Source organism: Lycium barbarum, chromosome 6, assembly GCF_019175385.1.
Source record: "Lycium barbarum isolate Lr01 chromosome 6, ASM1917538v2, whole genome shotgun sequence".
Taxonomy (NCBI): Eukaryota; Viridiplantae; Streptophyta; class Magnoliopsida; order Solanales; family Solanaceae; genus Lycium; species Lycium barbarum.
In genome coordinates, this window is record NC_083342.1 from 134,862,832 (window position 1) to 134,877,634 (window position 14,803).

General features: G+C 33.6%; 2 protein-coding genes and 1 pseudogene across 2 annotated transcripts; all 3 read left to right on the forward strand.

Moving 5' to 3' along the window:
* The first annotated feature begins 6,035 nt into the window (after positions 1-6,035).
* Positions 6,036-7,016, forward strand: LOC132599256 (protein SMALL AUXIN UP-REGULATED RNA 12-like). The gene has a single exon (XM_060312550.1). It carries the CDS (start codon positions 6,130-6,132, stop codon positions 6,442-6,444), a length of 315 nt encoding a protein of 104 aa, XP_060168533.1. The 5' UTR covers positions 6,036-6,129; the 3' UTR covers positions 6,445-7,016.
* Positions 7,017-9,852: 2,836 nt separating this feature from the next.
* LOC132599257 (auxin-responsive protein SAUR50-like) lies at positions 9,853-10,486 on the forward strand (annotated as a pseudogene).
* Positions 10,487-12,637: 2,151 nt separating this feature from the next.
* Positions 12,638-13,782, forward strand: LOC132599253 (auxin-responsive protein SAUR50-like). The gene has a single exon (XM_060312546.1). The coding sequence runs from the start codon at positions 12,776-12,778 to the stop codon at positions 13,094-13,096; it is 321 nt and encodes a 106-aa protein (XP_060168529.1). The 5' UTR covers positions 12,638-12,775; the 3' UTR covers positions 13,097-13,782.
* Positions 13,783-14,803: the final 1,021 nt, after the last annotated feature.

Below are 14,803 nucleotides of genomic sequence, written 5' to 3' on the forward strand. Positions count from 1 at the left end.
ACAATATTTTGGTGGCCTCACGGTTTGTTAGAAGAATTTCCTTTTCAAAATGGTCCTCTCCCAACATCAATATCATTTGCAGAAGAGTAGTTATTATCACACAATATCAATGAGACCCATCCACAACTCCGGTATGAGCACCACATAATTAAATCAAATCTTCCAAACAAAAGCTGACTAATTAATTGGCTCCATTAATATGGGAGAAAAGGAAAAGTAATGAAGGTTAGAATCTAGTACTCCCTCCATCCATTTTTATCAGAGGTGGAACCAAAATTTGAAGCTTGTGAATTGGGGTTCTAATTCTTTAAAGTTACTAGGTTCTAAATTAATTATTTGTACATATTTGACGAAAAATCTAATTAAAATATATGGTTCGGACCAAAGCTGCTGGGTTTGGCCGAACCCACGCCCGAAGGGCTAGCTCCCCCCCCCCCCCCCTCCCCCACAAACACACACACAATTTTTAGATGTAATAATTTTACTATATCACCCTAATTAGTACTAAGTTATCTAATGATTAATCAATAAAACATACTTTAAAAATTGTGCAGCCCCTAAAAATTCATGTAAGGTTTCAACTCAGTAATTAATACTAAAGGTAAAACAGGTATGAAATGGCATATTATCTCTTGGTTTTTCAAACCGGACAAGTAAAATGGACATCTATTTTTAGTATATAGGACAAGTAAAAATGGACGAGGGGAGTAGTTGTAAATCTTGCATTCACGATACTTATTAACTATTCTCGCCGTCTCAAAAGACTTGTCGTCATTACTAAAAATTATATGTCTCAAAATACTCCCTTCGTCCAGTTTTACTTGTCCACTATACTAAAAATAGTTGTCCAATTTTACTTGCCCACTTTAGAAAATCAAGAGACAAACTTGGCTTAATATGAAAATTTTGGCTCCAATTTATGGGGAATATGTGAATTGTTGGAACTTATTACTTAATTAGTTGGCTGCACATTTTTTTGTAAGTTTTAATTGATTTTAATCATTAGGTTAACAATAATTAGGGGTAATATGGTAAATTTTTCATTCTATTTTGACTTCTTAATAGGCGTGCCAAGTCAATATGTAACAAGTAAAACTGAACGGAGGGAGTACTTGTCATTTAGAAGTTCAAGACAAATTAATTATTTGTTTCATTTTACCCTTAGTAGTAATTGTTTTGAAGACTTCAAAACCCTCAATTATGATGAGTACATAAATAGAGATTACTCGCTCCGTTCACTTTTACTTGTCACGTTTTGTTTTTCGAGAGTCAAACTATATGGCTTTTGACCAGCATCTTAGGATGTATTTTTTCAACATACTAATATGAGAAGAATTGCAACTTATGGTATTTTTCCAACATCTTGATTTTAATTTTAAAATATTGAATTAATCTAATTCAATTTAATTTTGAAAATTCAAATTAACTTTCGAGAAGCGAAATCTCACAAGTAAAAGTGAACGGTGGGATATATATTACTAAGGACATAGATAAGGGTAAATAGTCTAATACCCCTCCTAATTAATGTTTTTTTAAAGAACATGTAAATAAAAAACACGAGTACACGACAAGTATTTTGTGACGGAAGATGTATCAAGAAAAAATTAGTAATGTCCTCCAATGGTTGAATCTTAACTTGGGATTACCATAAAATGTATAACCTTCACCAAGTAGAAAGAGTAATTTAATTTATCATCATGCAAGATAATAGTTTCAGTTCTACTGATCAATTATACGTGCATTTTTGGAGCAAAAAGAAGGAAACGCACATGCAAGAAAGAAAGGATGATCAAATAGGGGTAGCTGAAAATGGTAAGTACTGAAAACGAGACTTTTCAAGAGTGGTGCATGAAGTAAATAATGAGTGAATGAAGAAAACTGAAGAATGGCACAATTGTTTGACACTATTACTATTTGACAATCAATTTTTAACAAACATTTTTCTCGACTATCCTTAGCTATTAAAGATTATGACCTTAAATATTTTTGATGTAAATTTTAAATATATAAATTTAATTTCAAAATGTTATGAAATTCATGTGCAATTCACACGTAACCCAATAATTCTTTCAGAGACCCATGAATTAATGAAATAATTAGAAAAAGGAGGTGGTCATGTACTCTTTTTTCTACTTTACACATTTGGTACTAGAAATTTACCCACTGTATAGGGCCATTGAAGGGATAAGACACTATTACCCCCTGAACTATACTCGAAGTTGTTACGACACACCTTACCTATTTTTGGGCCCTATTACCCCCCTAAACTTATTTAAAACGGAATAATTACTCCCTAAACGCTGACGTAGCAAGGAGAGTGTGTTTCACTCTCTTTGAGAAAGTGAGAAACATAAAAAAGGGGAAAACTTAATTTTTTTTCTTAAAAATCTGCATTTTCTTAAAATTTGAAAATAAATCTAGTCTTCCACATTTAGTTTTAAAAAACGGGTTTTCCACATTTTAAGAAAATAATTAATTTTTTCAAAATTTTATAAAAAATCAGTTTTTTTCACATTTTGACAAGAAAAACACTTTTTCCGGATTTTATTTGAAAAATAAAAGTGTCCTAAGAAAATGAAATCATGAAAATCAAGATTTTTTAAGAAATTTTAAAAAAATAATCAAGTTTTCCATATTTTTAACAAATCATTTTTCCATATTTAAAAAAAAATCATTTTCAGTTTTTTTTTTTAAAAAACGGGTTTTAAAAAAAAAGACAAATTTTCATTTTTTTTTTAAAAAAAAGGGTTTTAAAAATCATTTTTTTAAAAGAAAATTCAGTTTTTAATCCATGTTTTCAGTTTTTCTTTTTTAAATGGGTTTAAAAAAAAAAGGGTTTTAAAACTCTTTTTTTTTAAACGAAAATTCAGTTTTTTATTTTTATTTTTAAAAAAATTGACACGTAAGCTGAAAAAATTAAAAAAAAAAGAAAGAAGAAAACAAATAAATACACATGTGGCAAGGAGAGTGTATGTCACTCTCCCATATGAGAGTGGACATCAGCGTTTAGGGAGGTAATTATTCCGTTTTAAATAAATTTAGTGGGGTAATAGGACCCTGAGAAAGGTAAGGTGTGTCGTAGCAACTTCGGGTATAGTTCAGGGGGTAATAGTGTCTTATCCCGGCCATTGAAAGAAAAGATAGGAGTTTTTCCTTTTTAATTGAATGAGAGATATCTGATTATGGGTGTTGGATTTTATTGACCACGTCCTACATGATAGTAAGTGGCCTGGTCCATGTACTCACCAAAGCACGGAGTTTGTACAACAAATGAGTGAACAACAATATCATATATGGGTTGTATGATGGTGACTCATAGCACATGGAGGCCATGTTACTCTTGCAGTCCAAATATATTTCACTCACAATAAGTAGTTAGTACTAGTACAGACAATATATACTGTGAGGTCCTGTGTGATATCGGCATCAACTACGTGAAACTGCCATCTTAACTTCACTCCTTTATTCATATGTTGGTCTAATTATCAGCCTCAAATTTTAGATGGTCCTATAATTGATAAAATACCCCACTTCCAGGACCATGATGCTTCTTGATATTTTCATCTTAGTTGTTTCTATAAATGATAAAACTTGAGGCCAAGGAATTGAGGGTAGTTGAAATCACATCTCAAAATAGGTTTGACAATAACCAAATGGACCAATTCGATTATAGCTAGCTCTCTTTTATGTAGGAGTACCAAATTTCAAGAATCCAAGAATTACTGCAAATGCTGGTAGGCTTTTTACTTGTGATTCAATGTCAAGATTTAGAGTTAATAGACACATAACTTGAGCCGGACAAAGGAATCATGTTTAATATATAAGAGGGAAAACACTGAGTTTACATGTATTATTTGACTAAATATTTTCGTAGGGTGACAAAAAACATCCGCTAAGAAGACAGTAAATAAGACAAGCGATCAAGCCGACAAGTCAAGAATACTATGATAACCTTGTAATACTCCTAATCCTTTGGTTCTCAAGAAAGATGATCTAATACTAGTTTTTGCCAGTCTAGGTAATTGTCTAGGCAAAGATATGATAAAAAGCAAATGTTATATAGCACAATCCATAAAATCAATCAATCACCGAACTCGAGTTGGACGATTTCATGATAAACCATCTAACATGGGGGTGTTTTGATAGGAAGTTTCGACGAAATATACACTACTGGACCCACACATCAAATTTAATTGTGCAAGTTTAAGGATAAGGATATCACGTACGGTATATATGCACTATGCATTAAAAAAGGTACAAGCTAGCAACTGGATATGTTTAAAAGCCACCAGACAACGCATGCACATTCATAGCAATTCACAAATCAGTAAGTAAACATCATCTTAATTATCAAATGAGACTTGTTTCACTATCAAATGATTGTAGTACTACAAATAAGAAGTTCTTTTCTTAACTATAATATATAACTGTCCTACTAAGATCAATTAGTAATTACTACTAATTACCATATCTAATTCATCATTAAGAGCTGGATCTACGAGAGGAGTGGGAAAATTTAAATTTGCAAACGCTCGTTTCCGAATATCGCTCATAATTTCAGATCATTGCTCTCTTATGCTGTTAGTTAAAGTAATAAGTATTTTTATCATCGAAGTATCAAGCTGTGGGCAGCCTAAATCACACAGTATAATCTTTGTTTGTTTCTTTTTAAAAAACCTTGGCTTCTTAAAAATAGAGATAAATTAATAAGAATGCAGAACAATTGAAAAGGGAAGTGTCAAAGAAATTTTACGGGAAAATACATTAAAACCCCTCCAACGTATAACCAGATTAATTATAACGCATCCAACCTTTGCGGGTGACCTATTACCCCCAGTCTTAATTTTTCAGTATTTCAGTGACCTGTTTTGACTGACGTGGCAAAAAAAAATTGAAGCCCAGTTGCACAGTGGAGAGTGTTGCACACTCTCCGCCACATTGGTGCCACGCTGCTGCCACGTCGCTGCCACTTTTCCTTTTTTTTTTCATTTGATTTTTCTTTTATCAATTATAATTATTAATTATATTTACCACTGCTGTTGCGGTGTGGCGGCGGCGGTGTGACGGCGGCGGCAGCGGTGGTTGCTGCTGCTGCGGTGTGGCGGTGTGGAGGCGGCATCGGCGACAGCGGTGGTTGCTGCTGCTGCTTCTGCGGTGTGGCGGCTGCGGCGGCGGTGATTGCTGCTGCTGCGGTGTGGCGGCGGCGGCGGCGGTGATTGAGGAGAAAGAAGAAGAAAGAGAAAAATAAATTGCATTTAACAATTGAAATGTGAAAGAGAGGGAGGGTGAGAGGATAAAATATAAATTAATTTTTAAAAATTAATTTTTATTAAAATATCTCGTTTGGACCATTTTCACTCGCCATAATTTTGTTTTGTCACGTCAGTCGAAAATGATACTAAAATACTGAAAAATTAAGACTGGGGGTAATAGGTCGCCCGCAAAAGTTGGGTGCGTCATAATTAATCTGGCTATATGTTGAGGGGTTTTAATGTATTTTCCCAAATTTTACTGAACAGTACGAAATCTACGGGATAAACGTGCTTATTTAAATGTAATGGGACAATTCGGTCAACATCAATCCATTTAAATTAATTTGTTTAGCCAACCTTTCAAGTACTTCATCTAGAAATTACCCAATTTTCCAAAGCTTGCCTAGTCTAGGTGCACTCTTAATTCCCAAAGCAGTTGTGTTTCAACTTGTTTGATAAAAGAAGTATAGAATGTGATACCAACACGAGAACTAAGTGATCTAATTGTGTTTGTGCAAGATCTCATAGATTCTAATTCCTTAAATATTCCCTCCTTTTCTGATTGCGGCCGTAGGACAAAACACTACAATAAATAAATAAATAAATTGAAATTAGTCAAAAATTCTGTTGCTAAATTGCTCGTAGTTGTAAAATAGAATTAGCGATGAATTTTACTATTTAACTACAGAATTTGCTTGTCGTTAATTCCTTTTGATTTTGGTAGTGAAATTAATCAAGAGATTAAAATAGTTGGGGCCTTCCTACATAAATAGCCTCATATCCCCTACAGTTCCAACACCACCACTTGTTTATGCTTCTCTTTCTTCTCCCTAAAGTTTTCAACTTTCTTTAGATTTCTTCGAGAAAACATACAAAAATGGGCATCAGAAAATCAAACAAGCTATCACAAGCTGCAGTTTTGAAGCAAATTTTAAGTTGTTCGAGTTTGGGGATGAAACAGGGCTATGATGATGAATTCCACCTTCCAATTGACGTACCTAAAGGACATTTTGCAGTTTACGTGGGAGAAAATCGAACGCGTTTCATCGTACCTATTTCTTTTTTGACTCACCCTGAGTTTCAATGCCTACTTCAACGTGCCGAAGAAGAATTTGGCTTCAATCATGACATGGGAATTACCATTCCCTGTGAAGAAGCCGTTTTCAGGTCACTAACTTCCATGCTTCGTTAGTGAATTAATGAAGTATTTGAAAAGAAGAAATTAGAAGAGTGAATATTAGGTGTTCTAAGGTTTTCTAGTGAAGAAGGATGGGCTAGCTCGAGATGAAGTAAAGTGGTTGTTTTTGCTTCTCTTTTTTCTATCATCCAATTTCTTCACTCCTTTTTTTAGAAGGGGGGGGGGGGGGGGGGGTTAATTTTCATCTAACCCTGACCTAGTAACCACATGATATTATTAGTAGTGTTTTTATGGGTCAGAATCAAATTTGTAAAAAGTGGTCTTGGAGTTTTTCCCTCGCAGTGGTGTTATTTTGCACCCAGTGAGAGAAGAGAATGTTTCTCAATCTATTTGCCATTTTCGATATAGAATGTATCTCAATCTATTTGCACATAATTTTACTGCATATTTGTCTGGGAAAAGTCCAATTGAGCAATGAGCATACTAAAATTGGTCTGATTTAGATCTATTTGCCACTGCACTGTCCATATTATGTTCTCAAATTTGTAATCACAGTATTAAAAGGCAATACTAGCGGACAATGAACGAATTATACTACTTCATCAATATCAATTTATGTGACATGATATCTTTCCATATTTAGAGGTAACAATTTAATTTTCAAACTTCTCATTTTTATCCTTAATGAAATTATTTATAACCACAAAAATTTGGAAGCGGCTCCTCTCCAGTAGGCTTTATTATCCACTTTGTCCAATGCATTGCTAATCTAATGACACCTGTTCACTTCTAAATCTACGGGTCAAGATCTATTAAACCAAAAAGACCTCCTAAATCATGATTAAAATGTGTATACGATCTGGATCAATACCAATATAGTTCTCTATTTTATTCTTTCCTTATTGGCAGCATATATGTTGGTGAAAATCTTGTTATCATAAGTTAGCTTTTTTCCTTTTTCTTTGCGACCAGTTCTCTTTTTTATTTTTATTATTTTCATGGGTTTTTTATTTAATTATATTCATTATTTTCATGGTTTTTTTTTTAACAATGATAAGGAGATGCTTAGGTTAAATAGATTTTGACCCTTAGATATAAAATTGGAACAGGTGTAATTTGATTAGCAGTGCACTGGACAAACTGGATAGTGAGTCTACTGGAGGGAAGCTGCATCCCAAAAATTTGCATGGCTTACTTTAGACCATTAAATTGGAATGAAGGGAGTAATAACTAGGGTGCCATGTTAAAGGGGAATATATAACATAGTCTGTAGAGTGCATGCAGGCACAAGATAATACTGCATCTATCATTCTTTTATTAAGTTTTGATTGATGCTATCATATAAATCAATAAAAATGTAAATACATGCAACAGTTTGTTACAAAAATTCTCAAATTTTCATATTTTATTGATCGGTACGTAGTTTCTTGTATCTTGGACGATATGGTAGTTCAAAGTTAATTTATCAAAATATTACTATTAGTATCGTCCAAGTATCAAGGTCTTGGTTGCCTAACTCTTGAACAAAACCTATATAATCTCGTTTGTTTCTTTTTTAAACACACTGGTTTCTTCATAAACAAAAATAAATAAAGACACTGGTTTCTTCCTTTGGCGTTGAAAAGGTGCTAAAGAAAATGACCGTGACAAAGTTGTGATTTGATAGTGTTAAGTATGGCCCAAAAAACAATGATTCTTGGGCTAAATTCGTAGATACAAAAGTTAAAAAATTAAAGGTTTTTTATGCTACCTATTTTTGGTGGAAAGAAAAGTTTTATTATTCACCAGACAAAACAGATACAAAAGGAAAATGCTACCTATGAAAGTGACTATTTTTACAGTTAATAACAATGGTTTCTTGGAGCTATATTACAGTGACTATTAGTTAATATATCGACTCCGTACAGCTGAATTTTCTATATTCCAAGCGCAAACAACTATAGGTACTTTCTTCGAGAACTACCCTCATCTTTTAAGGCAATTAAAAAAGCGCATGTAACTCAGTTAATGCTAATTAACTGGTAATTTCTTGTACTTGGCATCAATTCATCGAGGAATGAATTGATATAACTATTGGTCGTATCGTCCAAGTATCAAGATGTTGGCTACCTAGGTTTCTTCATAATAAACAAAGATAAATAAAGATGCCGAACAATTGTAGGAAAGTGCCAAATATATTTTTTGGACAATGTCACAAAATTGAAACTTGGCAATAGTTGTAAAAGAATATAATGTGATGATCAAACCAAACACCTTAAGATAATGGGTGTAGTCCAAAACATTATAACCCCCTTTGAAAACCCGTAAATAATCAATGAGAGACGAGTACATTTTCTAACATCCTCTCCACGTGTAGTCCTTTTTTGTCATTCTTTTTTAACTAGAGACGAGAGGCTCAACAAGAGTGGAGCTGAATTAGAGAGTTAGAAATCAGATTATATAGTCAAATGAGTGGATCTAGAGCAATATTAATGAATCAACAGGCTTATTTAATTTGTGACAGAAATGAAGCCCAAAGGGAGCCCGTGGGCTAAGAAAGAAGCTCAAAGCGATAAGACATGGGGAGAGAAACTGTCAAAGTTTGACTTTAATACCATATGAAATAATTTGAACATCCAATCAAAAATTGTAAAACAATGAGCAGAGTATCCGAATACATTATAAGTCGATCCCATGAAAATCCTTACACAATCCATAAGAGAGAAGTGTATTTTCTAATCATTGTACTATGACCCTAATAACATTGATTCATGGTGGTAACTTCATATATACTCCTCCCGTCTCAAATTATTTGCCGTTTTTTGTTTCATCCCCTTAAAGAAATATTAATTAGGAGAAGTATTTGACTAACTTAAACTTTTTTATGTCTAAGTTATATTCTCTCTCTATTAAATGTTTACTCTATTTGTGTCATCTCCATTAGTGACAAAATTATATTAAGGATAAAATGAAAAAAATAATAATTAATTATACCTTGAACTTCTAAAACGATAAACAATTTGAGATAATTAATTTTAGTTAAACACAATAAATAATTTGAGATGGACGAGGGAGTACTAAAGTATGGAGTAAATTAGAAAGGGAATCATCCGACCATTGGAAAACTAAACAAAAGTTCCATGTTATTTTTTAATGCAACCTATGAAACCGAAATTCAGGGAGGGGACGAATATGTACGGCGGTAAAGTCATGGAGCTTTGCCTTCCTCTCCTCCCAATGCCCAATCTTGTCCTCTTCAACACAATATCAGTATATCACCGTACTTTAATTTACTTCACGATGCCCCCCATACTCCTCGCCCTAAAAGAACAAAAAAATAATTAATTTAAGTATGTGTTTTCTCTATAAATAAATAGCTTCATATCTCTCTATTCCAAACCCCACAACTTCTTTATATTAGTATTGGTCTTTCTTGTTGTTCCTAAAGCTCGCAACTTTCTTTAAATATCTTCAAAAACAAAAATGGCCATAATTAGAAAATCAAACAAGTTGCCACAAGCTGCAGTCTTGAAGCAAATTATGAAAAGGTGTTCGAGTTTAGGTAAGAAGCACGGATACGACGACCAAGACTACTCTCCCACATTTTGCAGTTTACGTGGGAGAGAATCGAACTTGTTACATTGTACCTATTTCTTTTTTGAGTCATCCAGATTTTCAGAGTCTCCTTCATCATGCTGAAGAAGAATTTGGCGTTGATCACGACATGGGCATCACTATTCCATGCGACGAAGTCGTCTTCCGGTCTCTTACTTCCATGATTCAGTAGTAGTGAAGTGTTAGAAAGAAAAAAAAAAGAGAAAATATTAGGTGTAAGATTCTGGAGTAGTACTCACTAGTGTGTAGTCAAGATGAAGCAATTAATTTTCTGTTTTTTGCTTCTCTTCTATAGGAACTACATGGTGCTAGTATTAGTTAGTGTTTTATATGGGTCAGTATTAGATTGTTAAAAAAAAAAAAAACTTGGAATTTCTTACTTGGAGTGGTGTTTATATATATTTGCACCCTGTAAGAGAAGTGAATGTCTCTCAATCTATTTGCCATTTTCCATACAAGTATCTCTCAGTGATTTGCACTTTTACTGAATCTCCTACGTAATTCAATGTGTTACGAGAGCATGCATAGGTTCTAGTTTCAAGTATCAAGTTCACCCCTTGTTAAAAATAATTTCACACGCTTAGAGGCTTACGAGAAATATATAAATTGGTCACACAATTCAAACATTTATGTTATTTTTTGGAGAAACTACAACAATAACAAAAATGTAAAGAGAAACAATAGTTTTTATTTTCTACCCCACAAAAAAAGACAATGTAGGGCATTACATGTAAAACTTCATCATGTTATTAAAACATAATTGTCTAACTTTTTTTTTAATTAATCGGAATGATTTTAATCCAAACCAAACAAATATAATAGTTACTAATGAAATGTGCAGAGTGTATCAATCAGTAGTGCAACATGCAATATCCTAATTGATGAATTTACAAGAGAAGACGTCTCAAATTCTTTAACACATATTTCTTGTTCTCACACTAAGATTTTTTTAGACAAAAAAGAAAATGCAGTCAGTGGATTTAGAGTATATTTTATTCGGGTTCATGAGAACTCATTAACTTTTACTCAAACCTTGTAAGTTGTACATGTATTAAAATATTTGAATGTAAACCCAATTATTATTATATATTAACTTGAGATCACTGTAAGAATCTATAAACTTCATATTTTGAATCCACTTTTTGCATCAGTTTCTCTATTGCTCTTCTTATTGTCATTGGTTGTATCGTATGTAAATAATATGGATTTCATACAGCTGAATTCTCCTTATTCCAAATGTAAACAACAAGTGGCACTTTCTTCGAGAATTGCCCTCATATTTTTATGCGAAATAGAGCATATAATTCAAATAATGCTAACAATTGACTGGTAATTTCTTGTACTTGGCATCATATTCTTTAGAACAACCCGATGCTCGTTAAAATATTGTTAGTATCATCCAAGTATCAAGGTGCATGTTTGCTGTCTCATTTTGGAGCTCTATGTTTGTTTCCTTTAAAAATACTCCCTCCGTTTACTTTTATTTGTCTACTATGGACTTTGTACACTCCTTAAGAAATAATAAATGAAGTGCATATTTACCATAATACCCATATGTGAGGACCCACACCCCTTGCGATGTGATGACCCCTGGGCCGGAGCCCCATGAACATGCTTGACATGACATGACATACTCAGGTATTGTACGTGAGAGGGTGCTTAGCCAGCTCGAGAATACACGCTGCAGCACCTCGAACCCGCGACCTTGCAGTCACCTTTACATTCCCCAAAGGGAATCGTCTCTTACCAACTGGTAAGAGGCGTTCCCGCAAGGGGGAACAAAAGTGACTGCAAGGTCGCGGGTTCGAAGCGCTGCAGCGTGTGCGAACTGGCTAAGCACCCTTTCACATACAATATCCAAGTATGCCAAGTCATGTCATGCATGAGGGGGCAACCTACACCGCAAGGGGTGTGGGTCCTCACACTAAGCACCCTCTCACGTACAATACCTGAGTATGTCATGTCATGTCAAGCATGTTCATGGGGCTCCGGCCCAGGGGTCATCACATTGCAAGGGGTGTGGGTCCTCACACCATATTAATTGGTGCATGACTTCTTAATGGGTTTGAAAAATGATTTGCAATGAGTAATTAATGCTAACTAGGGCTAAAACAGAAAAAATAAATTATTTTTCTCTTGATATACGAAAGTGAACAAGTAAAAATGAAAATCTGTTTTTGAAATAGTGGACAAGTAAAAGTAAACGGAGGGAGTATGTTGGTTTCTTTTCAAACAATATAAATAAGAATGCACTACAATTGAAAAGGAAGCTAAGGTATCATACATTTTATTGAACAGTACGAAATCTACGGAAATAAATGTGTTATCTAGTTGTAGTCGCACAATTCTGTTAACATCGAGAAATACGATATAATTGATGAATTTGCTTGCTTACTGAATCTTTCAACTCCTCCTAGAAATTATCCAAACTCCAAAAAGTTTGCCTAGGACCACTCTTTACCAAAAAATAGGAGTGTTTCAACTTATTTGTTAAAACAAACTAGGATAAGATAAAAAAAGATAGAGATCAGCTAATTAAGTGATCTAATTGTATTAGTGCAAGATCTCAAAGATTCTAATCCTTGAAAATTCCATCCTTTTATTTTATAGTGGTACGAAAAAATATTCATACAAGAGAGTATAAAATTTTCTCTCTTCCTCCATAAATAGCTTCACATTTCTCTATTGCAAATATCACCCCCTTCTCTCAAAACAAAAAGGAGGTATTGATCTTTCTTCTTCTTACTAAAGCTCTCAACTTTCTTTATATTTCTTCAAGAAAACATACAAAATGGCAATCAGAAAATCAAACAAGCTACCACAAGCTCCAATTTTGAAGCAAATTCTGAAAAGGTGTTCTAGTTTAGGTAAGAAGCACGTCTATGATGATGATGAAGATCACCTTCCTGTTGACGTACCAAAAGGATATTTTACAGTTTACGTTGGAGAGAATCGAACTCGATACATCATACCTATTTCTTTTCTGACTCATCCAGATTTTCAGTGCCTCCTTCGCTGCGCTGAAGAAGAATTTGGCTTTGATCATGACATGGGCATCACAATTCCTTGCGAAGAACTCGTTTTCCAGTCACTAACTTCCATGATCCGGTAGTGAAGTGTACAACAGGAAAGAAAAGAGTGAATACTAATGAACTAGGTGTAAGATTTTTGAGTGAAGAAGAATGGGCTCAAGCAGAAGCAAATTGGTGTTTTTTGCTTCTCCTTTTGCTAACATCTAATTTCTTCACTCCACTGTTTTTTTTTCTTTTTCTAGAAACCACATGATATTACTAGTAGTTTTTCTTTTGGGGTCAGGATCAAGATTTGTACAAAAAAAAATAAAAAAAAAATCTTGGAAATTTCCTAGCATTGGTGTTTTGCACCCAATGAGAATAGAGAATCTCTTTTAATCTATTTCCCATTTTCAACTCCCAATCTATTTGCATTTTTACTGTCAATTGATCATACTGGTATTGGTGCATTCTTCTTGAATTGTAATATACTAGCAGTGCATAGTATTTACGTAGTAGCAATGACATTCTTGGCTCTACTCTGAAGACATGATTGAACAGATAAAATATATCACTCTTATAATTTAAACTTTTAGATAGATATATCACATCATTTAACATACTATCATAGTAGACTGTGGTTCTGGTTTCAAGTATTAAGTCACTCTGCATTAATTTCTTTCATGTGCTTGACCCATAAAAAATGAATCGAACAGTTACTCTGCCAAAACTTGTACACGAGTCCATTACACAACCCAATATTCTCATTATTGTTCTAAGCTTTAGTTGACTATTACAAAAGGAAACCAAAAAATGACAGTAATGAGAATGCTGGTAATCCATTAAATTGTCAATTTTGACTCATCATCCGCAATTGGAATCACGCGTGAGGTTTGCCGGAATCGGGTGTCCACGAGATACACACATGTAAAGTTGAAGTGTCTATATGGTTATAATGAAAGTTGGGGTGTTCAACTGTCATGGAGGCCAAGTTAAGATGTCTAACTATGTATTCTGCTAATGGAAAAATATGTAAATATAGAAACAAAAGTTTATTTGCACCCAGAACAGGAAAATTACTCTGTATTGTAAAAAAAAAAGAAGGTCCGATTTCTAAATTATAGGCCATTATCAACTGTAATCATAAGAAGCTTTTATGGGATTAAAAGAGTAATCATCATAATCATTTTTATAATCCAAATTCCAAACCAAACAGAGTTACAAGAGAATGAATACGTGTATATTTTATCATTCAGTACTAGTGCAAAATACAAAATCTCAATTGAAGAATTCAGAAGAGAAGACATCTCAAAGTCTTTAACAAAGACTCCTCGTTCTCACACTAACATTCTTTTATCAAACAAAGGCATGCATCTACTTCTTGACTTCTTGTTATCGGGTGTATCGTATATAATAATAACTGTGGTTTTTAGTAGTAATGATTTATTACTAGTTAATGATGATTCCGTGCGGCTGAGTTGTTCCAAGTGCAAACAAACCAGGGGTACTTTATCTTCGAGTACTTCGCTCATTTTTTTTATGCTAAAAAATGCTACTAATTGACTGGTAATTTCTTGTACTTGGTATTGTTTTCTTTCGAGGAATTAATTGATATTTGTAAATGATAGTTCATTCGATTTTTCTAGCAATTTGTTTATTTGCATTTTTGTCACTTTGTAAACATCTAATTTCCTCTGTACTTCCTATTCTGCAAGAACAACCCATCAGTTAAAATATTAATAATCCAAGTATATTAATAATCCAAGTACCAAGCTGTTAGCACCCTAAGTACTCTTGTGCAAAGCCCA